The following is a 27,304-nucleotide window of genomic DNA, read 5'->3' as shown; positions in this document are numbered from 1 at the left end:
TGGAGCACCGGCTATGGGCAGTGGAAAAAGTGGACTGGTAGGAAGAGTGCAACTGAAGATGCAGGAGGAGAACTGTATTGGTGAGTTCAACATCATACAACAAGAAGCACTATATGGCAAAGTCATGAAGATGGATCATGTAACGGGCACTGTAATGCAAACCGTAAACTTTATCCGAGCTAGAGGGTTAAATCACCTGCAGTTTCGGTCTTTTATGCAGCAAATAGATTCAAAGTTTGCCGGCATTCCTTATCATACAGAGGTGCGTTGGCTGAGTCGGGGAAAAGTTCTCAATAGAGTTTTTGAGCTAAGAAACGAAATCTGTCGGTTCATGGACAGTAACGGAAAAGACTCAACCATCTCGAGGGATGAAAAGTGGAAGTGCGCGTTGGCATCTCTGGCTGACATAACACTTCATCTTAACGCCTTAAATCTGCAGCTCCATGTATGTGACCGCATGATCACTGACATGTATGACGCAGTGGAGGCATTTCAAGTGAAGCTGCTTTTATGGGAGACACAAATGCAATCGTGCAACTTGCCTCACTTTCTCTGTTGCCAAGTAATGTTGAACCAAGTCGGCACAACGGTGTTCCCAAAAACGCACTGAGTTTGCACAATGCTTTAGTGACTTTGAAGCACACAAAAAAGAGTTTTCAGTTGTTGCAACCCATTCGCCATCGATGTGTAAACTGCACCTGTGCAGATTCAGATGGAACTGATTGAGCTGCAGTGTAATGGGACACCGAAGGCAAAGAACAACACTGCGGGGCCCACACAGTTCGTTCACTCCATCCCCGCAGCAATGCCCCAGCTCCGTTTACATGCGGCTCGAACCTTGTGCATGTTTGGTAGCACATATCTGTGTGAGAAGCTCTTCTCAGTGATAAAGATTAACAAATCAGCACACAGGAGTCGTCTCACTGATGAGAACCTGCAGTCTGTCCTGAGAATCTCCACAACACAGAACCTCACACCAAACATAAGCCAACTTGCTTCCAAAAAAAGATGAGTGGTGTCCGTGTGCGAGCAGATGACATAAAAGCAAAGAAACTGAGTGATTTAATTTGTTAATTCTGAAAAGCACATCTTTTATGTATATTTCCAGGTTTCGTGGCATGTTCATATTCCTAACTTGTATAATTTTGACATGAGGTATTTTTATCTTGAGCAAAATCTTTTGGAATATTAACAGTTTATTTTTTAATTACATTGACATAGAAGCAAAGAAATTTGAATTTTATTTTGATGTTTAGTTGTTCATAATTCCAACATGTGTAATTTAACAAGATATATTCTTATGGTGAGTAAAATATTAAACACAAATTATTAAATTTTAAGTTTATTCCAGAATAATATTTCTGTCTGTTTTTATTCATATTTATATTCCAAAAACATTTAGTTTTGTGTTTTTACTAAATGTTTATCCTGTTCGGCCCGCAACCAAAAGTGTGTTTTGAATTTTGCCCCCCTGTGCAATTGAGTTTGGCACCCTTGTTGTAGGAAGTGAATAGGAAAATACCCCAGCTGGAATGGGACTCAGACACCACATCTGATCGTCCTGCAAGGGATTGTTATGAAAAGAGGGTGCATTTTTGAGAGGGAGGCTGAAATAGTTAAAACCACTGATAATGCGCCCCTAATGTCAGTGGTCAAGTGATGAGTAGGAGATGACCCTAACTCATTTATCAGCACATTTCCCCCATGAAATACACAGGATATTCCAAAGTCATGAGGGATAATGAGATCATGTCCTAAGGTTTCAATATCATATCCATCAATGTCAACACATTCAGTGAGAGAGAAATCTGTATTAGTGCATGTTAAAGACAGCGCAACTGAATTATAGTCTCTGGTTACCTGATTGTGATGGACAAAAAATCTTGGAAACACTAACAAAATTACCTATAACACAGAGTTGTTACTTATTAGATATTTGATGGCTTTTGCATTGACTAAAGAGATGGCAGTCTCCTGTGCTTCTCTGAAAATATAAAATCATTCTAATCATTTTATAAAAATGTATATGGCTATTGATGTTAAAGAATATCTAAAACATATTTACAGAAAAGTTAATTTTTTCTATTTAGTGTATATAAACATAAAATAGCAAATATTTGATTGTAAATAACAGATGCATTGTATTAAATTAAAATTATGATCCAAGCATTTTGCCATGAGGGAAAATATTGGTAGCTTGTGATTTAATGCTATTGCCAGTATTTGGTAGCAGCTCTGCATCAGGAACAAAGTGGCTAATAATTGTAAATGCTTAATGCACTGCTCAGTGAACTATAAACAGAAAAGGAAATGAAGGTAACATACTGTGAAAATGTGTAAGAATCCCCCGGGGGCATCTCAAAAGAACAGTACAGTGATCCACCGAATAGACAGACATGAAAAGCCTCACTTAACATGTATTTCACCCTTAAACACCTCATAGAGACCTGAGGTACTTTGTAATTGCTCCGAAGTAATTTACTTCACTGCTCTTTAACACGCACGCGGCCAGATACATGCATGCGCTCTCAGTCACGCACGCAGACACACACATACATGCACATGCACACATGCACACACACACATGAACACACATGGGGCATAAAATAGTAATGACTTTTGTCATAACATAAGAGTCATAACATGTTCTATCATACTATACAACTATTGATGTACAATTCCATATAATGTAATACTAAATTTTACTACTATATTGAATGATCATCATTACCCCAGAAACATGAAGTTTTAAGGACTCAGTTAGCAAACCTAAACAAAAAAATAATTCACTCACTCGTTCAGGGCAGTTTTCCCAATGTCTTCCAATTAACCTGCTGCATGTTTTTGGACTGTGGGTTGAAACCGGAAAACACAGAGGAAACCCACGCAGACATTCAAACTCCACACAGAAAGATTTCCTTGTTGAAATCGAAACCAGGGTCGGAAAATCATAATAATAATAGTAATAATAATAATAATAATAATAATAATGGTTACTATTTCTTTTTTCTCTTTTAATTAACATACACCTAACATAGGCCAATATTTTAAGGCAGCTTTTTTTTCTTGTATTCTGTGCATTAGACTCACAAAGTTAACTCAACCATGTTTAAGTAAAGAAATTGATCCGCCTGATTGAGATTGGTGGAAAATAGAACAAATAAAAAAATCTGCAAACCGCATATCTCCTGGCTTTCTTTTTGTTTCAAGCTGCATTACCTCTACCAAGAAATGTAATTTCTACTTGAGCCCTTTCCACCTGCTGCATTCTACTTTATTTCCTCACATACTAATTTAGTGTGTGTCCAAGTTTCTGTTGCTCTCACTGTCTCATCTCCTCTTTCAATCAGTCTACCAAGGCCTATCAGTCATATGATGTCTTATCATCATTCACACAGTTATTTCCAATTATTTTCTCTATCTGAGTCTGCATCCTTAAGTATGTGGGAAAGCTTATTCATCAACTTTTGGCATGTAGTATTTTTTAACCAAAATGTTGACTGAGTTTCTAATTAAGGGGCTTTTGTCTTGTTTCCTTCTACAATATTTGTTTTATTTTTATTCTGAAAATGCGAGGGGTTAGAAATCTAGAGTTTATCTTAATTAATATTATATTCATATTAATTAAAATGTTAATTAATAAATTGATTAATTAATTGAATTAAATTATATTCATAATAATTATCTGAAATGTGCTTCTGCTGAGTTTGGCATAACAGTGGGAGACAGGACTGCAAATTTTATACTGCATCCTTATACTCCAAGGACATGTACTTTGGAAATAGAGGAGCTTCTCTTTTTTTTCTCTTACAACAGTAGATGCTAATTAACCTCATATTAACTACTTCCTCTCATATCATTAAAATACTGTTACTCATTCTATGGACTCAGATTGCTTTATTAGATCTAAACTCCACTTTCGATGATACAGTAAGTGAAAAACTCCCTTTCCAGAATCAGTCAGCTCCTATTTACATTGCACTTTTAAGGCATGTAAATTCTTTAAATAAAATATTTTTAAAATAGCAATACAACAAGAATCTATTTACTTTCCAGAATACCATTAGTTATAAATCTTCAGATGGGTTGATAGGTAATTGTTATGAGACGTAATAAGATCATTAAACTTATTGCTTTTAGTTTCAAAGAAGGACAAACATTAGCTTGTGATGTTCAGACCAGGGAGGGTTTGAATTATCATTATTGATAAATATCAAACAAAGGGCTTTTTTTTCTTTGAAAGCAAGGACTGAATTCTCCATTGATGACTCTGATTAAACGTCTGTTTTCCATTTAGTTATCGATTTGTGTCAGAGCTTCTTCTCTGGGAGAGAACAAAACTGCAGGGACATAATCAGACTTACAGTACTTGCAATATGCAGAGCAAACTGGAATAGCTATTCAAATAAGGCAGGTTAGATGGAGCAGGACGACGAGTAGAAAGTAAACAACATTGACAAGTCAAATCAACTGCGAGATCGATTGGACTAGATACGGACAGCCTATATTTCACACACCTCAAGGTAAGGCTCCTGCAATGTAACATGAAGAAAGCTATGGACTTTCCACAGTTGAATTTCAACTGAAACCTTTACCTTGTAATCCCCCTTAGCACCTAAAATGTCACTGAGAGCCTGGGCCCAGGCTGTGTATTGAGTTTTTGGGTGAAACGTACATAAAGTAGACTGACGTTCTCTCAGTGATCAGACCGCCTCACTTGACACCACATCTCTTGGGTTAAAGCTGTAAAGGTAGTGATAATCTTTTTACATAGCAGGCTTTATTTTCTCTTGAGTGTCCCCTTTCAAAGTGCCACATCCTTCTTATTCCTGGGTTAAAGGTGACAATTGGGAGATGGTTAGCCTGAGGTAAACAGAATTTTTAGAGACGGACGTTCAGTCATACTTGCAGAATACGGTTTTGAGCTACATGAAACATTAATTTCCTGCAGTCACAAGGATTATCTTTTTGAATTGATATCCCTTTTTCATAGTTTATACTGTTGGGGTGCTGGAACCAGTCCCAGCTAATATTAAGGTGAAACGCGGGATTTACCTTGAATACCCCCCGTCAATCATAGGACCACATACAGATACATACAACCATTTACCATCTCACTCACACCAATACATTTTCAGTCCTTACTTAACATACTTGTTATTTTTCAATTGCATCTTTGTGGGATTGAACCAGAGAACTCAGAGAACACAAATAGAGAACATGAAACTCCAGAGGGTCAGAGATTGGATTAGATAAAGTCAAAGACTGAGCCCTCGGCCAGAAGACTGGACGCCGTATTAACCGACTTTTTCTGACTTTATTTGACAAAGCCATCGCCACACAAAACCAGCCGCTTTGGCAGAAACATCACAAGCATTTGAAAGCAAATTACATCTGACTCAGGTTTCTCAGAGAGAACCATTCTTAGCTGGAAAATAGTTCTCACTCTCAAGGAAAAAACGTTTTCCCCCACGGCTTTGCTTTAAAAAGTCAGAGCAATCCATAGACTAAAGAGTGAGAGGTATTCATAGCTACCAAAGGCACATGAGGGAAAGGGTGCAGGGAAGATAGATGGAGGGATGAAAAATCTAGTGGATGACAAAACATGGATGAAAGATGTCTGGAGATTTCAGTATTCTATTCATTCTTGACTATACCCACTCCTATCCCCCCCATTTGCCCCAGGTGTTGACAAGACAGTGCAACACCCTACGCCTACGCAGGAAAAGCACAGCGCCAACTACCCAGAGCCATCAGATTTCATTTGTTTAACACCCCGCCCAATATGCTCATCACAACAAAACCCCTCATCGCGAATTCTCCAGATTTTCCCAGAAGTCTTGCTCTTCCTGTTTTCCTTTGTGATTTCATCTGCATTGCTCTTCTCTAATCATGCTGTCAAGTCTCTCTGTACTATGTCATAAATTTTCAGCCATCTATTTTTTTTCTCTTCCTCCTTTGTCCACTTCTTATCTACCTCTTAGGTCTCTGCGATGATGACAATCGGGAGCTCTGTGGTTTTTTGATAATGCATCTGTTCGTGGTTAACTTGCCTTCTCATGAACTTTATAATTCAGGATGCCTCAAGGACATCCCTCAGTGTTGCTCATGTTGATTGGAACCTAAAGACAGAATAAGTAATGTGTCTTGGTCAAAAGTCAAATCTTATTTAAAATTTGCTTGTTTTTTTTTTCTCTATCATAAGTGGTTTGGTCCAGTAATTAGTAAAACTGAATTTCTCTTGATATAATCTCATCAAAGTGTCCCCAATTCATTTTTAAACATTGGTGGGTTAAAACAGTTATCTCTTTTGTCCTTTTTCTAAATCCCGTGTCATTTCAGAAAGGTGTTTGACAATGGTAAAAATGGTTAAGATATTAAGCATGAATTGGTCTATAGATTTTTTGGTATTCTAATTTATGCTGTTGTGTGTGCGTGTGTGTGTGTGTGTATGTGTGTGATAAAATTTGACATGGTTGCAGTGTTTGGGCCCCCAGAAGTAAACAACTTGTGCAGAGTTTTAAAGCTGATTGAAAACAATTGAAGACAGCTGTTCTTCATTGCCATCATATCCATTTGTCTCCGTTCTATCTTTCTCATTCCATTCCATGTCTTCCTTTTCAAATTATGACCAAAACTAAACATCAAATTTGGGGATTCCAGCCAATCCTTTATCTCTGTCTTTTTCCCTCTCAATCAAGAAGTAGAAAAGAAAGCCCTTTATTTAGTTACATATAAGGCTATCAAGGATGAACCATGAGCACCAGGTGGCCACCAAGCAGCACCCGAGAAGAAGTAAAGGGCTCAGTGCTTTGCTCAACAACACTTTGGCAGGCTAAGAGGAATTCAGGAATTGAACTAAGAGCATTCTGTTCAAAGACAACTGCTCTACCACCTAGCCCATGCCGTGCCTTATCTGCCCCTCTCTCTGCTTCCTTTGTTCTCAACAGGCTCAAAGTTTCAGCTTCCCTTTGCTTTTTTCCTCTGTCTCTCTCTCGCTCTTTGTCTGTTTTTAACTGAAGGTGTCAGAAGGAAGTTGGAAAACACTTTGATTATCTCATGAGAAAATCCGTTGCTTCTCCTCTGCCCAGCTTTGTTTTTAAATGAAAGAAAAGGCAAGGTAAAATATTCAAGAGTTATAGATGCAACCTGATATCCACAGCATTTTTCCAAATTTAAAGCTACCTGTTGGCTTGTAGATGGGAGCAGCAGTTTGAAGGGGCAGATCAGAGGAGAAAAAAGGGCTGAAATTTAAAAGAAGAGGAGGAGCAAGAATGAGGCGTTCATATAAACTGTTGGGGCTGTGTGTGCTTGCATGTGTCAGACTTTTTGAGTTCAAAAGAACAGGTAGCGTGTGGAGAAGTTCTCCCATGAGGCAGAGTGGGTGTTCGTGATGTTGTTCAGCGCAACATGACAAAAGAGCGAAATCAGAGCAGATCATACAAGAAGTCAGTATGGAGCTCAGTCAGCTTTAGTTTCCGCAGCTGCAGTTGACTACAGGCTACCCCACATGAAAACCCCTTCACTTTTTTTTTCCAATGCTTTATCAAACTAAATAAATATTCACATCTGCAGCCATTCCCTTCAAAGGGCACAAACAGGAATAAGAGTCACACTGCTAAAGATTGTTCTTTGATTGACATTAAATTGTTACATTTGCCTTCTACAATTCAAATGGCTCTTGTTATGATAGATTGTTACAAACCCACAGGAAGAAGCTTCAAAACTACCATTCTAGGATTCCCACGTTTCCATATGAGTTGTTCATTTATTTTTATATACATGTATGGAGCCTGGAGTCTATCCCAGCTTTTATTTGGCAAGAGATGGGTTTCACACTTGACCGGTCACTAGCAGATCATACATTTGGGTGATTTAGGGTCTCAATGAACCTACTGAATGTTTTTAGACCATTGCAGGAAACCTAAGATTCCGGTAGCATGCAAACTCCACACAGAAAGGCCCCGTCAGAATCGAACCAGGGACCATCGTACTATAAGGTGGAAGCGCCAATGACAATATGTAGTGAATATATGTATGTATGAATGATTTTTGTTTAGTTCAGGACATCATCAAAATTATGGGAAAAAAAAACAGTGCATCATTTTGATTTGAAATGGTAATAGCTAATACAGTTATAGAACATTTTGACAAAGCCTCTGAAGTCATGAGCACACAGTGTTTTCTGGAGTTACTCCGACGCGCAAAGACTATAGTCCTGAAATATTGTTTGTGGTAGCAACCTGCATTTTATGCATTATCCCAGAGTTTGACAAAATAATCCCATCATTGGGAAGCTTTGACAACGTCCACTCCTAGTTCATAGGCTCATGCCTGGAGGAGACTATCACTCAATGCGAATGGCAATGATGATAGAATTAACTTATTCTACTGAATGTCTTATATTAGAATTGTTAGCCTGTCTTTTTGAAATGTATTCCCATTTTTCACATTTCTTTCTGTCCATGAAAAAAAAGCCCTTTTTACCTTGTGAAGTATTTCAGAACGTTCCAAAACTAGATCCGAATCTGACTGGAGGGTAGGAACAGGCCATATGGCAGTGATATGGTGTTGATATTAATGATTCAGAGAAAGGGTGAAATTATTTCTATCTAATTAAATCCATTTTAATCCGTCCATCTTCTGCCGCTTATCCTACACTCAGGGTCCAGCTATCCCAGCTGTCATCGGGCGAGAGGCGGGGTACAGCCTGGACCAGTCACCAGTCAATCATACATACAAAGACAGACAACATTCATTCACTCATTCGGGGCAATTTTCCCAATTTTTTAAAATCACTGCATGCTTTCTGAGACCCGGAGAAAACCCACAAAGACAGGTCCCCTCGTCAGAATTGAACCTTCATCCTGCAGAGGCGGAAGCACTAACCATTGTGCCACCCGAAATACATTTCGAGTATTATGCAATCTCACCCAGAATCTATGTGGTACAAAGTACAAAAAAAGGAAGTAAATTCATAAACAAATTTAAACAGTTGAAAGAACTAAGACAAATCATCAGTGTCTTTTGCATCAATCTTTTGGTGAAAAAATGTAGTTTTAACGGAATGGGGTTGCTGAAGTTGATCAATATAAACAATGAGATTGAAGTAGCAACTCATAGACAAGAAACAGCATGTGCTGAGCTCCAGGACTCAGATTCTTATATTTCCAGGGGCTTTGATTTTAATAGTGCATTGAAAAGCTGTTCAAAATGCCACATCTTCCAGATTTTCACTGGGATTTTACTCATTTTGCCTTGCTAGTCACAAAGAGTGGAAAATGTTTTTTTTTTTTTTATTGTAGCAATGGATTTTGACAAACTAGCATAAAGTGGTGATTTCATCAGTTGGCATGAATTGAATTTTATGAAAGAAATTCCACAAAATGGTTGTGATTCTTGAATGTTTTCCTATGCAACTAATCAAGGCTACTTATCTTGCAAATCATTCAGTATCTGGGCAGTAGATAACATAAAACTTCCACTCAGACGAAACGTGAAGCACATGAATTAGATGAAAAGCTCTCAGAAAATTTGAACAATTTGTTTTTGTTTTCCTTTAAGTTTGCTGTTCTTTGGTGTTCTTTTAAGGCAGGTCAAAGCCCCCCAAAAATGAGAAGAAACTTCAGAAAAAATTGACCTGACAAGGACGCTGGATTCTCAAGATCGCATTGAGAGTGACAGATGTTACTGTAGCTTCTGCTAAAATCGGTCTTGGAGATTTTGTCATTAAAAGAAGAGCAAAGAAGAAAAGCACTGACATCAACTTCATCAGCAGTAGACAGATGGTTCATCTGGTCACTTGCCTGCCGATGTCTACACTTCACAGGTTTGGTGTCATACTCAGTGCAAAACACAAGTTCAAAAAGATGCTTGTCAGGAAATCAAATCAATGATCTTTTGAGCTTTACAAGTGAATGCTCTAACAAACACGCCACATGTCAATACACAAAAAATCCCAGTCAAATTCATGGGTATAATGAATGGTAACCCCACAGGATGTAGGCAAATGTAGAGTTATTGTTGAAACATTTCATTCCAAGCAAGTTGCTCAGATCAGCGAGACATGCATCAAATTAGCAGTTCGTATTCCCCCTGCCGCTGTCCAAACATATACAGCTCCATTAGTGAATGAGTGGACTTGAATAGAAAATTACCATTAAATGAGTTGGCCCATGACAAGAAAAACATTCTTCCATAATGAAACATTCTCAAGCTGCTAAACTCAGCTTTGACAAAAAGGCATAAAAATGAGTGCACGCAGTCACCACGCATCCCATTTCCCACTCACCAGTGAAGTCTTCACGGCAGATACAGGTGTAGCCTCCCTCTCTGCGGGCACACACGCCTCCGTTTAAACAAGGGTTGGAGTAGCACAAGTTTATCTCTGTCTCACAGTAGTCGCCTGTGAAGCCAACTGGGCAGCGGCAGCGTAGGCCCGCAATGGGGTGGATGGGCCGGAACAGAATGGAAGGTGAGGAGATGAAGGGGGCAGAGCTGTTGAAGCGCAGAACAGAGATGCACTTCATGTAGTTCTGGCACGGCTCACGTAGACAGACATTGTCATCAAACGGGAGGACCTGGAGCAACAGAATAGGTATTGTTTTTCATTAGTGGGAGGAATTTTGTGTTTCAGAATAGATGATTAGTTATGTGTAGTTGCAATTCTTTTCTTTCAGGTGGTCTTCAGTAAATCATTGCAACATTGCGGAAAAATTCAAGAAAGAAAATTAAAATAGATAAGACTCATGTCTAACTGTAATCTGTATGTATATCATCTGTGTTTCAGCTTACATTAAACTTTGCACAAAGATTTCTAACAAATTAAATGTGACGCCTTCAGAATCTTCTTTAGTGAGTCTTATTTTTACATGGAATTATACACAGATTACATGAGATGTGGGATTCACTGAATCAGGACATCAACAGTGCATTGATAACAGAGTCAGCATACCCAAAATAATACCCTGTAAGTTGTTGGATGATGTATATTATTTCTGAATAAATACACAAATGAATGAATGAGCGATTCATTTTTTTTTTTGACGTTTTCCTTTTGGTACTTCTCAATTTTACAGCACTTTCTTAATTGTAATTAGTCATAGAAATAATAGTAGTATTGATATTATTAAACATAGTAGTCTAGGAGATTATTTGACCATGTGTGAGGATGTGAATATGTGTTGTCTTATGTAAAATGTTCCTGGTGTGAATAATTTCTAGTTTTAAAATTGTTGCCGTGACACTGCATTTTCCCCCTATGGGACAAATGAGGTGCTCCATCTATCAATCAATCTATCTATCATCATCATTATTCCAATTATTATCTTATGGTTTGTGTGTGTGCGACGTGCATGCGCGCATGTGTGTGTATGTGTGTGTGTGTGTGTGTGTGTGTGTGTGTGTGTGTGTGTGTGTGTGTGTGTGAGATGACGTGATTGGAATACAGCAGTTTTGAATATCAGCATACTTACAGCGTTCAGCAGATGACCTTTAGTCTACATGTTGTTTCATCACTATTGTTATTCTCCCTCACTTCCAACTATAAGATCTTTTATTACATACAATAAGTCCTGTGTTGATCAGATTCAAATATAAAAATAATAAAAATAATAGCCACCGCTTGGTTGATTTTGCATCCCAAGCCTGAATAAAGAAGATAAGAGACTATGTGATGAAGCAGGTATGCCCTACAGTTTGTGCCAAAAGAAAACAGAGATGCCATGTTGACATCTTTTTGACACGAGTTTTTCTTACAGCAAGCAGGCCTTGATAAAACCTCAATGTGCTATTTAATCCTACTGCTTGCTGTCAGAGTCAAAAAAATCTGATGTTCTGACAAGGTTATGCCTTCATTGGAAGTCAAATTGTGTCTGTTAAGTTTGTATTCATGGACGTTTTCTATGACAGAGCATGGTGGGCGAAGGTCACATACTCTCATCCCTCTCTTAACAGTCGTGTGCTTTTTTTTTCATTTTCACATAAATATTTCCTGCTTTAGTTTCTGTCTCATGCATCCAAAGTGATGTTCGCAAAGTGTGTAACTAATAAGTATGCATCTAATGTGCAAACTGTGTCCAGGTGTATGAGATTTCATGCATGACATTGTATGGTCGTCATATCTGTGTATTGTTGCATAAACCCACATGGTTGTACTGGAAGAGCATCTGTTTCATCAGTTTACATAAAATTTCCTCAGGAGGTTTCTCTTTCTCACATTTTAACTTTCATGTATCAGTACATATAACCCAGATTCCAGCTGCTGCTTGCCTGGCTGTGTTTTTTTTTTTTTCATTTTTCTTGTTTTATTTTGTTTTCTGGTGTTTTTAATGGATTTCAATGAGAAAACATGGTGCACTCCTGCGGATGTGAATACACCTGAAAATGAAAATTTAAGTGTTGCTTTAACAATATATCAATATCAGTCATTTGTACTTGTATGTCTAATACACGGTCTTTCATTTTTAATTTGAGTTTCAAACTGCTAAATACATTTACAGGGGGAAAAAATCTGTATCTACACATTTTATATGAACTAGCCTAATTACATTTTTTTTTAAAAATATCCAAAATATACCACTGGCAAAAAAACACCAAATCATCAAATAACTCAGTGTAGCAGCTACATTTTCATTGAGGCTGAGCTTCTCCAAACATTTCACCCTCTTCTGCTGGTGTATTTTGAGTAGGTGAAACATAGATCCATGTGAATAAAAAGGCTCAAATGTGTTTGCCAGTGAACCAACCTCCATCTGCGTGAGTGACGTAAGCCTTGGCCTGTTCAGGTACAGCTGCTCCTCCAGGGCCTCAGAGGGAAAGAAGTGTCCGCCTGGCAATGCGGCTGAGAAGCTCACATTCAGGATCCCTCCTGGAGCCGCGTCCAGGTCTGGCTGAATATTGAAGATGAAAACATCCTCGACAGGAACTGACAGCACAGCTGACACACCCTCCAGGAAGTGACCCAACAGAGGTGACAGGAAGTGTTCCTGGGACACATTTTGAAGCCGGACAGTGACGCTGCTGCCCAGCATGTCTTCAGTGATGATGAGGACCCGGAGGATGCAATCAGCTGAGATGCGATGAGCACCATCTGCAGAAAAATGAAAAGATCGAGTTGGGAAAACCTGTAGAAGTGAGTAGTGAGGAGTAAACCATGTATGGAGGCCAGAGGATGACAAATTGTAGGAGCGAAATAAGGGGTTTGGACTGGAAAAAAAAATAAAGACAGAAAAAGGAAGGAGATGAATGAATGAGAATTGGGACAAAAGTTCATGTGGTCGCATCTAAGTTATTAGAGATTATTAGGGTGCTCATTCATTCCGTCATGTCTGACAGCTTTTACATGAATAAAATTCATCTCATCCACCCTTTTCAGGAACTTGGGAATATGGAAAGTCAAGCATTCATGTGTGTGCGTGCATTTGTGTGTCACATTACAGAGAAAACTGTGCAGAGGGCCTGAGTAAGAATAGCTCTAGTGAATGAGGTTCTTGATAAATATGTTTAAAATAATGTAAATATTAAGCACAATTAGTGCGTCTGCAGCTGTAATGAACTTTAGTTCTTTAACATTGGTTAATTCTGACCACGAATGTTGTGTCATTTCTAATTTAAAGCAATTTTAGCACACACCCTACATCACGCAGCTTAACGTCAATTTTCAGTCAGTGTCTTGTTTAGTAATGTAAAAGATTCCTTCAATTTCCTCAGGGCAGACTTTCTCCTCTCTTGTTTTGGATGTCCATTTTTTTTTTCCCTGTTCCCCAATGATCTTTGGCTGCTTAAATCTGTTGCTGGTGTCAAGGAGGTTACAATAACATCCTTATAACCCTATATAGTCACTTAGAGTGTCTAATTTGAAAGTATTCAAGTGGACAACTGATAGAGTCTACTAAAAAACACTATAATAGCATCTAAGATTGGGATATCATTGCCCTGCAGATGTTTTTGCAGTAGATTGAGGAGAATAGTTCATTACAAAGTACAGATTGTGTTGTGTAAATCATTAAAGCACATTATGGTTAAATTCTGCTGACTGAGATATCACACCCCATCCTAAGGTTCATCAATATTGTTTTAATATTCAATAATTAACAAGCAAAGTGTTCCCCCAGCTGCTTTTAATATCATCAGTATAATTTTTTGTGTTTCTTTTTTCATTCCATCGTAATGAAAAACCAAACAATAGGTCAGGCTGTCTTTTTTCTTCTTAAATAAATTTCTTCTTTTTGCATCTTAAATAAAAGCCTGCTGCTTTCCACAACATTCAAACTTTAAATCTCAGGTATTATCTTTACCTCGATTATCTCATACATTTTGACAAAATCATTACTTTGTAACACAAGAAACATTTTTTCCCCCTCTCATTGATGAGTTTGATTTCTAACTTGTAAATCATTACTTGCACTCATGCAGTTCATCATTGGATCTTTATCACAGTCCTCAGATGTGAACGATAACAGATTTGTTGATAGTTCTGACATCCATCTCACTTTCCAGCACAGATGGTGATGTATGAAGGCAATGCTTTGGCAAGAGGAATCTACATCTCTATGTGACTTGGATTCAAGCCTTGTGCAAGGGGCTGAAATATTCAGAGAAATACATGGCCCTCTCTTCAAGAATACATCTCCCACATTCAGTGTTGGAAGCAAACAAAGCTCAGCTTTCTCTGAAACCTGTCTGCACAAAATGAGTTAATATAAATCCCAGCAGGTCACAACCCTTCACAAAACACAACAGTGTGTCTTCCTACATGTAACCCCTAGACAAATTTCATCTGGAACAAAAGCCAATCTGGTGTTTGGATGTATGGTGTTGTAGAGATTCTCCACAATAAGTTGGCTAATGGCAATATAGGACTACAAACATGCACAGCCACACAAGCATGAGCAGGCAATTTATTGCAACGGCACTGGGCATTAAGAAGTGATAAAGCAGAAAGAAAGAGAGGAAGGCAGACAGTGAAAAAAAGAGGTCTGGGTGCCCTGCAAGAGCCCTGTATGTGGTGGAAAGAAAAATGAAAATGGGGGAAGGCAGGAGGGGCCTCAGCAGCCATGCATGGGAGATAAGGGTTGAGAAAGACAGGAAGGATGTTGATACAAGGAAGAAGACAACGAGGAAGGAGAGGGTAAAAGAGGTTCATTAAAAATAAGAAGAAAAAAACAGAGGCATATGCTGGAGGAGAATTGAGAAAGTAAATAAAAGTGACCTTTAGGTAGAGATTCATGAAGTAGAAGGGAAAGGATCATGATGCCAGCTCATAAAGGAAGAGTCAGTAATCATTAAACATTCAGGTATTACTGTGAATGACTGATTGATTATTTATATCAGGAAATTTGGGGATATAAAGTGGTGTGAAAATTGTTTCTGTGTGGTGTTTCAATGAGCAAACTATGGCGGAAACGTGGAGGAATTTAGTATTTTAAAATAGAAACACCAAATAACAACAACAACGTTGAACATCCGGGATCACCATAAATAACCGCCTTACCACCCCCCCCCCCCCAGCCCATAGTCCCGTGGGGTGAGAGGCCACGCCCTTAAGTGTCCGCCACAACTGAATATATTATGTAAATTCTGACAGCTATATTGTTTTTCAAAGCAGGAAGCTGCAGGATGAAGGCAACATTAAATCTGAATATAACTGGTTGTATGGCTATGAGTTGTATGAGTAGAAAACTAGGAAAACCATTAATTGTTGCGCGTCTGAATAGGTGAAGCCTAATCCGGACAGGGAGACATAACCCAATGAGAAAGGAAGGACTGGATGAAAGAGAGCAACAGAAGGAGAGAGATGGGAGATAAATTGAGAGATGGGGGTTGGGTTGGGTGGCAGCTGGTTTGATTACCAGATTATGAGGAGCCTTGCTCCCTACTGACCTCTGACACACACACACATACACACACACTCAAAATAGTAGACCCTCAATAATTGAACAGCCAGAGGGAGGAGTGACATATTATAAAAGAAGAAAAAAAACGTATACAAAAAATGATTTTAATGAAAATTACATGAATAAATGCAAAATTAGAGAACTACACCAACACAAAAATACAAAGATAAAATCACAAGAGTTGACATAATTGAATGCCATCCGTCTTTCGGGGCTCGAAGCCAGTATTATTGTCACGCCCTCAGTCACAATGCTAAGATGCCACAACAAATGACACTGATCTTCTATTGTCATTGAAATAAGACAGGGATCTATGAAAAGACCTAAGATTATCTCCTCAAGTAGGACTCAATCTAAAAAGCTGATACATTCACACTAACTCTTGATGTAATTCCTCCCTGACCTTTCACACACCACCTCTTAAACAGATGTGCTTCTGAGACTTGTTTAAGTTCTAAAGGATAAGAAACTGTTTGGCCTCACATTTTTTTTTTCATTAGATGCCATTTCACACTCCAACAAGTCCAGTACTTGAATTGTTTAATTATTTCAGCAGCAGACCAGTAAGTTCAGCAGATATCATAGTGTTGTGCACACAATCCTACCAATAAAAAACTGAAAATATTCTCTCTGAGTCACAAGGTTCCAGGACACATCCTCGGTGACTCATTCCAACAGGAATACTTGACCAGCCATCAATCAGACCAAAGTGGTAACATGGTAATCTAATCAGTTTCTACTTCAATGTGACTTTATCAGCCTTCAGGGTTCTTTTTTTGCCCAGAGCAGCTGTTAAATTCAGACAGTGAAGCTGGCATGCACTTAAATAAACGTACCCAGAGAAATAGCTTCATTTGAATTTGTTTTGTGGCTTTGGTCCAGCTAATTTGGCGACTGGCATCAGCACAGGGATCTTCACTCAATCCTATGTTTCAAAGCCATGTGGCGCCATGAAGCTGGACAACAACAATTTCCGCTAAATTCATTTCAGCAATGAAAACACCAAACTCTGCCCTGTTAAGATCACGATAAATCAATAATAAATCCATCTCGTTCCTTTTTAGCATACCAAGATAAGCAGAAGAAAACCCAAGTCATAACCTACATTTGTTATGTATTAAGGACATTTCCAACATTCATGTTACACACTAATGGTAAAAATGCATCTCCATTATACAGTGATGATGATCAGGTAAAAATACGTGTGTGTGTGTCTGTTTTAAAGTTTAATAGCAGTGGAGTAAAAAAACTATTACACGTGGGGTTTTAAGTTTAAGTTTGGAAGCGTAGCACTGTGACAGGGGCTGCACATATATGTTATGGACCATAATAACACTTTGCTAACCTTAGGGATAACTAATTGGTGTTGAGAAACAGGGAGAGATATCAAGTTTAACATATAGGATATTTGGACCTTATACTGATATTTGTAAATAAAAAAGTATAAGATTGATCTGCTGATATTGAATGAGGTTTGAATATAGTCATGCTACAGCTGATATCAATTTTGAGCAGAAGAAAGATGTCAGTTTGTGTGCCACAGATATATTTTAGCCATATTCAATTTTGATAACTTCCCAATGTGAAAATCCAATGCTGAAGAACAGAAAAAAAATCATCTGACTGTCAGGAAATTGCCTGGTACATGACTCTGAATTATAATTCTAGACATTCATTGAGATCAGTCCAACAGTCCAAAAACTCCAAGATGACTTTTACCATTTATTGCCATGCAAAGTTTTTGTGTGTGTGTGTAACACACACATTTCTATATTATTAATCAAGTACATTTAACTTTCGAGATATTTGAGGAAATTCTATCAGACAATAATATTCCTGACAATATCTGGTCAGTATTGAGGCAGTCCAGAGATGTCAAAAGAAGAATCCGTCCTCTTTCAGGGAACTCTACATTCATGGAGGCCTTGTAAATTACTTTTTGGGCCTGATGGGAGTTGACCAAAGGTGATCTTGTCCATAACTTCCCATTAAAACCGGAAATCTTTAAAAATGCATTGCTTTCTCTTCGCTATTCTGCTTTAGCGTGCGTGGAGACAATAAAACATTAATATCATACAAGTTTAAAACTCCATAAATGGAAGGTTATTTTGGCATCTTTCGCACTACAGGAAAAACAAAGAATTTCGTAAATAAGTACTCTGAGAGGCTTTCACAGCTCCTTTGGGCTTCAAGCCAACAATTTCCTACTCGTGTGTCCGTGCTTCAAAGAGGTAACAAAGCTCATAAAGCCTCTCTGAATGAAATTCTGGTTTGGAATCCTCATCGTGGTCCCACGGTTGCTTGAACATCAAGCAATATAAGGGAGAGACTGGTTTCCGATCAGCGCTCAAGCTTTAAGATGCTTGGTGGGTATGTGGTCCCCAACGTTTCAAAGGGTTGAAGGGAGTTCAGTCCTATCTCTCTGCGCCAGGTAGCCTTGACTAATAGCGCACTCAAAGCTCTTTGAATGTCAGAGCATCCCAAGCTTGCCTCATGGAAATCCAGATGGAAATAATCTGCAAAGTAGTGTACAATAGGAGTCCACAGCTGGAGCTGAAACAGCCTGTGAAACATTTCTAGTTGGAAAGCATTGCAAGAGGAAGGCTCACAAGGCAGAGTCCCGGCATTTCCTTACACGGAAATGGGAATAATGTCACTGTGAAGAGCAATTGGAAGGTTTGGTGGGTAAGAAAGGTTGATATAAGTTTTTAACTAATTGAAGACATAAATAATTTAAAAACACTCTCCCATATGGACTCAGGCTCTATGGAAGCTGGTTGGTTTATTGAGGACATTTTATCCTGTAACAGGATACAGTGCAGATTTGAATATGTTGTGCATTGATACTACCTGGACTGGTCGCTAATCAATCACAGGATCACACAGAGATATACACCCATTCAGTCTCTCGTTCAGACCCACCGACAATTTAGGCTCTTCAAGTAACCTGGTGCAAGTTCTTGGACTGTGAAACACCAAATATCAAAGATTCAGAAATACATATACGCTGGGGAAACTTTAAAACTCATGGGCTATTCAGTAAGTAAACAACCTGGCCTCTAAGGGGAATTGTACATGTTGTGATAATTTTGAGAAAAGGACCAAATAACTTACCGGTAAATGGATCCTTTGCTTCCTCTCCTTATTTAGGAGCTCCATGCAGATAGTAGAATCTCACAGTCAGCATGAACAAATCTCAAGACTTTAAAGCATCTCATGGCCATGTACTGTCTATTTTATATGCAGACTCATACATCAGGTTGAAAAATTAATTGAGTTACGCATCATTTTTTATCAGATGTAAAGCGACAGGAAAAAGAGTGAGCCACTAGTAATAACAAGCAAAAGCAAGCAGTTCTTATTTTTAATCAGTGCTTTAGATACATTGCTTTTGAGAACTTTTTTCAGCTCATTCCTCTCACAGCAGCAGTGAGAAGACCTTAAAGACATATGTAGATTGGTAGGTTTTTCAGCTGTTAAGTTTTTACTAGCACAAAACTTTTTTGTACTGTAATATATTTGAAACAAAAAAGCAACCTGAAAAATGAGCAAAAATTATAATGAGCTAGAAATCGGTTGAAAACTACCAGAAAAAAAATCCAGAATTAATGCAAAAACTGCCTCAAAATTACCCTATAATCATATAACATTTTTCCTGCCAGACTTTTCCTGACGGTTAAGAGGAACTATGTAAAGAAAACAATGCCCTATTTGAAGGAATGTGAATGTGAAATTAAATGTGACCTACTGAAGAAAATGTAATCTTATTGTGTTTCCTATAAAGATTTCTGTGAAATACCAAACTGCCCCCTTGATGTAAGATGCATTCAGTCATTTGAATGGGGCATAGATCAGGCCATATAGGATAAATGGTTTAACTCTGTAAATGTTTCACTCATTTACACATGACATTGACCATGTCAAGTTGCCTGAGAGGTTGGGATTAGAGGAAAAGTAGGAAGGTCCCTTACAGCTACCATGAAAAACCTAAAAAACAGTAAAATTGGATTTACTCTTTACAAAAGTCATATGCTGCTTTTTTGAAACACGCCAAATTCTGTCATGGTGCCTTCAGCCCATTAGTTCGCAGGCCGTGTACCCACAATCACATGGGTTTAAATCCCATTTCACACTGTGTTGTCACATCGTTTTTGTTTAGTCCTTGTGCGCCTCGCCTCTGAAAAGCCCTAAATACATGAGCAGGTCGATCACAAAACACCGGGACTCAAAATGTGAGAGGAATTTAAGAGTACTGTTTTCAGCTGTGAGAGATGCCCTGGAGAAATTAGGCCCAGAAGGCTTTGTTTGTCCTTTTTAAGAACACATAAACCCCAAGACGAAGACACAAACAACCATCACAGTCACCACCTATTGATGACAGCAACTCCCCGAGAGAGAGGGAAAATGGGTGCAAAGAAAGTAGAAAGCATTGAGAAGCGATGGTAGAAAACTACTATTAAAAATATATAGATACTAAAAAAAGTCTCCATCTCACTCATTCAATCTCCCACAAACATAAACTACATACACACACATGGCTGGGCAGTGGACTGGCATGACAGCTGATTTCTCCCATTTGTGTTTTAAAGCCTTCCTACCCCTGAGGTCACTCATTGTTCTCAAAGTGGAACACAGTTACAAGCACACAGGCGCACATTGGCACACACATACACACACACACACACACACACACACACACACACACACAAACAAACACACACAAACACACACAAACACACACACTCAGAGCAACACTGGACACATTATGGTTTAAACCACTCTTTTACAACAGAGGCTTTAATCCTTTACATTAAACCACACATACACAGATAGTCAAGACAAAAAGCCTGATGCATGTTAAGTGCCTGACCATTAGCCCATATCACAGTGGCACATATTCTGTGCCTGTTGTGCTCTTCAGTAAATCCACAGCATGGCACAAATTCACACGCTGACCTTGCTGACATACAGACTTGACATCAGTTAGCAGCTGTTAGCAGCACTCAGCTTCCATCCTTCATCTGTCCTCAGTTTGTTTACTATCAGTTGTTTCTGCCAAAAGTCCAACTGAGACATTAAGTTTACCTGTTCTGCAGTGAAACATTGGTTTAGAGATGTTTTTTTTTTTTTTTTTCGGGGGGTGAATTGACTCTTGTGGCAATAATCCAGTTACTCAGGTAGTTTCTTGCACTCATGTTTTCAAGTAGGCCTCCTGCTCCTGAAAATTTCCTATCTTGGCTGTGTGACATACCAATCAACATATTTAATATCAAAATTATTCATCTATTAAAACCATCAAGAATCACCTAAACATGAAATTGGTGAGCAGTTGTAAAGAGTTGCTAAGAAAATTATGTCTTAAATGTTCAAATAACATATTTAAATGGTAGATCAGTGATGTCAGAGACTTTTGAACATTCTTATATTGTGCATCTTTTTACTGATTTCATATTCATAAGTAGATAAATAAAGACATCAAAAGAACTTCTGATTATCCTGATGTTGTCTTTTTTTATACTGAGCTCAGTTAGAAATATCTTATTCTTCTGCCTTTTGAAAAGACAGATATAAAAATCTATACAGTCAACAACTGACAAGCAAATTACTTTCCTCAGACAAATATCACCAACCAACTTGCAAACAAATCAAACAAACAGAATACAAGATATTTAGTGCATGTTTAAATGCACTAAGAGTTCAACAACAGACATAGGATTAATACTTGTATTCAGAGGCATTTCTGTTGCTCTTTTCACTCAGGCCAAAATTACACTCCGTGTCAATTCAGGCTAAATATTTTAATTGGTCTCTCTGCCTCAACAAAAACATCCTATGCTCACACAGCAACAGAAAACATTTCCAACCATCCAGGAATAACCAGATGGTCTGGAAGCTGAAAGGTTTTCATGACCCTCCCCAGACTGCACCATAGAAATAAAACAGATTTGACAGGAAGAGTCTGCCCTCGTGGTTCACATGAATAGGCTGTGACATTCTGTTAGCTTTTTAGATCTTAGACCATAAATTTAAATACAAGAAATCAGGCAGAGAATTATACATACTTACATTTGGTATGTATTGTAGCAAGTCATGAATGTTGAGGTTTATGTTGATGCTTGTCTCTGTGTGATTTTGGGGTTGCTGGGAAGTTTGTGGGTGTGGTTTGAGGTGCAAGGAATTCTGGGTTTTGAGCGAATTGAGCGGAAACAGGGGTTGTTTTTTGTTTTTTTTTAAGGTAAAATGTCTGTTTAATGAACAATTGTCTACAATACAACTAGCTGTTTTTGTTTAAAAAAAAAACAAAAAAAAACTGCTGTTCCCACTCAATTCCAGGTAATAAAAAAAAACAGAATATTTTGCACCCCAAACCACACCCACTAAATTCCCAGCAACCAAAAAATCACACAGAAACAAGTACCAACATAAACTCCAACATTCATGACTCTCTACACTGTGTATAAAAAATATATGCACACATTCAGTATATCGTGTATTAGTCGCTCAAATGGGAGAGCGCATGTGAAATGTTTTCGAGATGTACTGAGGTGAGATAGTGAATATATTGACAGCCGGATACTGAGTTTGGAACTACAACGCAGGAGACCTAGACGGAGACTGAAGAGGGAGATTTATGGAGGGAGCGAATGAGGACATGAAGTAAGTATGTGCGAAAGAAGAGAGTACAGAGGATAGGGTTTAGACAGGGCACATGATTTGCTGCGGTGACCCCTTTACCAAAAGGTAAAGACGAAGAAACATATACCATGTGGATGGGCCTGAGTACGATATTCTTCCTGAGGAGACTGAGGTCGTTTGGTGTCCATAGCGGGCTCTTCTCGACCTTCTACCTGTGCATGGTAGTCAGCGCACTCTTCTTCGATATAGTGTGCAGGTGGTGCGGTGCCAGGACTGTTGAGGTCAACACGCTCAACAAACTAGTGAGGAAAGCCCGCTCGGTGGTGAGACTGAACCTGGACCATCTTCAATCACTGGCAGAGGGGAGGGTGAAGGACAAACTGGGAGCTATCCTAAACAATCCTTCCCACCCCCTGCATGACGAGCTGTGGCTGATCGGCAGTTCATTCAGCCAACGGCTCATCCCGCCCTGGTGCAGAACTGTATAACAGCAGTCTGGACAGCACACAACTCTGACTGGCCGGAGGTGAATCTGTGCTGTGCTACCACAACTTCAGTACCTCACTCATTCACGTGTCATGCCCTAACTCCATTGTCTATTTTTATCCATGTTGGTCTCACTCAATTCGCATCATGTTTATTTTTTGCCATTGCTATTGTCACTCTGTCTATGTTCTTATCCCTGTTGTTTTGGTTGTCTATTCTCACTCTTGCTGTCTTTTTTCCCCATTCTGTTGTCTATTCTTTTCCTTGTTGTTGTTGTTGTTGTTGTTCACTCTCCCGTCAATGTACCGTATTTATGGATGTGTTTTGCTATCTTTTACTTGTCTCTCTATGTATATTTATACCCATATTTTTTGATACTGTAATTGTTACGCTGCTGTCACAAAAGTATTTCCCTGTTGGGGATCAGTAAAGTATATCTTATCTTATCTTATCTTATCTTATCTTGATTTATCTTATCTTATCTATATCTATATCTATATCTATATCTATATGTGTGTGTATGTGTGTGTACATGTATTCATTTTTAATTTAATTTAATTTTTTTTTTCTTCCCAAGAGACTGATTAGAAGTGAAGTCGATTCCCAAAACACTAATGTTACATTCAAAACAGCTCTTTATGAAAGCTGATGTGTGACTTTGATATTCTGTTATATGTCTCTGAAAAGACTTGAATAATTTTTGAGATTATGGTAAATTATCTTGATTTTAAAAAAATATCTTGTTTTACATTGAACTATGTGTAAAAAGTCACCCAGCAGCCTCTGATTACTGACTTAATCAAATTATTGTGTCTCAGCTGCATTTTTTTTCTCCTAACTGGACACCATGATCTTCATTGGACAGTTGTAATTTCTTTAAAAAACCATCCAACCATGACTGTGTTTGTTAATTTAATGGATGAATGGCTGCAACTGTGGTTATAAATAGACCAAATAGAGACCATTTGGTAGGTTATGGTTAGCAAATGCAGATGTTTATTCCCCTTCCTTATGTTAAATAAAGTCCTAGTTTGATAACAGTAAGTTTAGTTACTGTAAAAGGAGCCTCTCAAGAGTAGGCTCACAAGATGGCAGTTTGGCGTTTGGCTGTAGCTTAGCTGGTGTGTCACTGATTTTTTTATTATAAACTTAAAGAAATTTCATCCTGCAATCTCTGACAAGTGCATAACGCGTTATGACCATTAATAAGTACATTTTGAGGCAGTAAGACATCATGCCGCAGAGGATGAACGCAAAATTTAATAAAGCAGGGGAGTCTAGCATGAGGTTCACACCAGAGGCGATGACAACCCAGCGGGATTTGAACCTGACCTTAATGAAGCAATATTTGAAATTACGGCCTATGACTTCAAAATCATTGGCAACAAACTTGGGCCTGCAGTCAAAGATACAATGGGAAGAGCTGAACAGTCATAATAAACGGATCACCTAGAGGATATTGTTGATCCTGATAATATTAAAGTGACTGCACCAGAAAGGATGGGTACATGACATGAGCAACCATATTGATGATTTGGAGAACCATGAGCAGAGGATAATTTCCGTAAAATCGGACTCCCAAAAGGTGTTGAAGGTGATAATCCGACATTTTTTAAGTTCTGGCTCCTGGAAAACCCTGAATGGTCAAACAAAGACAGCAAAAATTAAGCTTGAAGGGCAAGTCATTCCCTTGCTCCCAGGCCTAGCCCCCCAGCAAGACCATGACATGTCCTGGTGAGATTTCACAATTTTCTGGACAAACGCTGTGTTATGAATGCATCAAGGGAGCAAGAACTAGCAGTCACACATGAGTAGACCAATGTGAGGAAATTCCAAGACTTTTTTGCAGCCGTGCTTTGAAGGAGTAAAGAGTTCAAGGAAGAGAAGAAATATTTGCGACCTATGGGTGCTGAATATAAGCAACTTTACCTGGCTGCATAAAGAGCCAGCTTCCACAGCTCGACTGAGACATTCCACGACCCAGCTGAAGTAGAGCAATTTATCTATAGCTGGGGCAAACGTGTAAAATCGGACAGGCTCAAGACTTAGATGTGTGCGGTGGGTTCTTACGCTTTTGCTGAATTTCAAAGGGAAGCATATCATAAGGTATGTAGATTATTTGCCTACAAGTTATAATTTCTCAAATCATGTTACCTACTTAACTCAGCAGGAAATATATGCAGCACCACCTATAGGCCACCTTATTTATTTGAATAGGAAGTTCCTGGCACTATTAATTTTTTAAAACTGAGAAAGGACACAACCTTAACCCTCATATTATGTTAAGGGTCAATTTGACCCATTGGGTCAATGGGTGAAATGGGTCAAATTGACCCTTAACATAATAAGAGGGTTAATACAAATGTTTGGAGAGTTCTTGATATACACTAGTATCTGAATATTGAATACTGTAATAAGTAAGAACATTTTTCTTCCATGAATAGCCTTGAGTCAAACAACATTGTAGCATTATTTTGAAGCATTCATTTTTTTATGGTGATATGCTTGAAAAAACACTCAGTCACACTTATACACAAACACACACACACACACAAACACACTCATTCACGAAAAAGAACAGTGTCCGAAAAGCATACTCAAGAAATGGCGTTCTCCCAAGACAACGGCAAACATCTCACCACAGAATTTAAAATTTGTAGCTACTCAAGTTTTGTTAAAGTATAAGTTTAACAATAAGAAAGAAATGGCTTCTTCTGAGTCACTCTGCTGAAATTTTCTCTACAAATTATGACCACTTCAATGCCAGCAGTCAATCTTCAAAAGTTAAAGTTAATCGTGCCCAAGTTAAAAACACACACACACACACACACACACACACACACACACACGTTAAATGTAAACTGATGTTTAGAAAATTGAGACCACAAAACAAAAGCACATTAGTATTACTATGATACTATGATACTATGATTTCAAGTTGCTACTGTTTTATTAAAAATTGAACAAACAAATTGAACCCTAGAAGATAAAGAATACTTTGCAATGAAATAACCGCAAACTTTAATTTTATCTTGCGTATTGTTAACTGGATTAACCCACTTTCTCAAGCAAGCTTTTCTGTATATCCATCCATCCATCGTCTGCTGCTTATCCTGCACTCAGGGTTGAGGGGGATGCTGGAGCCTATCCCAGCTGTCATCGAGACGTCGTACACACTGGACTGGTCGCCAGTCAATCGCAGAACCACATATACGGACAATCATTCACTCACTCGTTTGGGGCAATTTTTTCCCAATTTTCATTCAATTCACCTGCTGCATGTTTTTGGAATGTGGGAGGAGACACGGGGAGAACATGCAAAAACCACACAGAAAGCTCTCCTTGTCGGAACCGAATGCTTTGTGCTGTGAGATCGAAGTGCTAACCACTGCGCCACAGTGCCATTGCTTTTCTATTTATTAGGTTACTAATTCAAAATCTTCATTTCCAAAAATTGAGTACCATCTTCAAAAATTAGCTTTTATGAGGTGTAAAAGAAAGCAGACGTTTGTTCATATCACATGCAAATATCACCTTGAGACCATAAAATGGTAGCTTGTACGGATGAAAGGCTACTCTTGCGGATGATACTGATGCTGGCGGATAGTGCTGTCAAACAAAATCAACCATAGAGGTTTCCTGGATGTAGATCCAATGGCTGCAGGGGCTAAGGCATATGTTTGAAATCATTATCTCACTCACTAAATGCAGGGTAACATCCTCTTAGATCTGTATGTATGCAATAAATTATACTCTTATTAATACAGGTTTGCCCTTTACTTTGTCACCATCTGAATTTTAAAGTGTATCTGGAAGGGCTCTTTACATATAACAACATCCCTAACTAACCCTCAGGCCACTGGATGCCTCTAGCCTTCAGTGAGTGACAACCTCTACAGAACATCAGACTGGTGCCTTCTGCACTCTCACACACTGACTAGATACTTAAAAGAGGGATTATTGATCACACTACAGAGACGCTCCTCTGCTGCGAGGCATCCATTTTGCTCACATGGCTGGTCAGTTTTGCGCACAAGCCTTTTTTGTGTGTATAATTTGCCAATGTATAGTCAAAACATATGATCTACATAATTTCCATGTAAAAGTATGCCGGTATAAAACGAATGAGATCCTTTGTTTAATCCAATTATCATTGTCATGCAACACATCCAGAGAAGACTTGACTCCCCCTGAACCATATATTTCCAGACGGATGGTAGGCGCCAACTAATGGATTCTAATGGGCTTTTATAAGTCTCTCTATAGTGCTGCAATATGTGGTATGT

General features: G+C 38.5%; 1 protein-coding gene across 1 annotated transcript in view; it reads right to left on the bottom strand.

The window, feature by feature from the left end:
- The window catches only part of celsr3 (cadherin, EGF LAG seven-pass G-type receptor 3), a 108,056-nt gene that overhangs the window by 67,132 nt on the left and 13,620 nt on the right, over positions 1 to 27,304 (bottom strand). Inside the window, exons 3-4 of the mRNA XM_086159992.1 lie at positions 12,747 to 13,090; positions 10,292 to 10,580 (exon numbers count right to left, since the gene is read on the bottom strand). Of these exons, the coding sequence (XP_086016118.1) occupies positions 10,292 to 10,580; positions 12,747 to 13,090 (633 nt within the window). The remainder of the gene's footprint in view (positions 1 to 10,291; positions 10,581 to 12,746; positions 13,091 to 27,304) is intronic.

Source organism: Fistularia commersonii, chromosome 14 (genome assembly GCF_037954325.1).
Source record: "Fistularia commersonii isolate RoL2024-O1a breed Wild chromosome 14, RoL_Fcom_v1.0, whole genome shotgun sequence".
Lineage (NCBI taxonomy): Eukaryota > Metazoa > Chordata > Actinopteri > Syngnathiformes > Fistulariidae > Fistularia > Fistularia commersonii.
The sequence above is the reverse complement of the archived record's forward strand: the minus strand, read 5'-3'. Positions and strand labels throughout refer to the sequence as shown.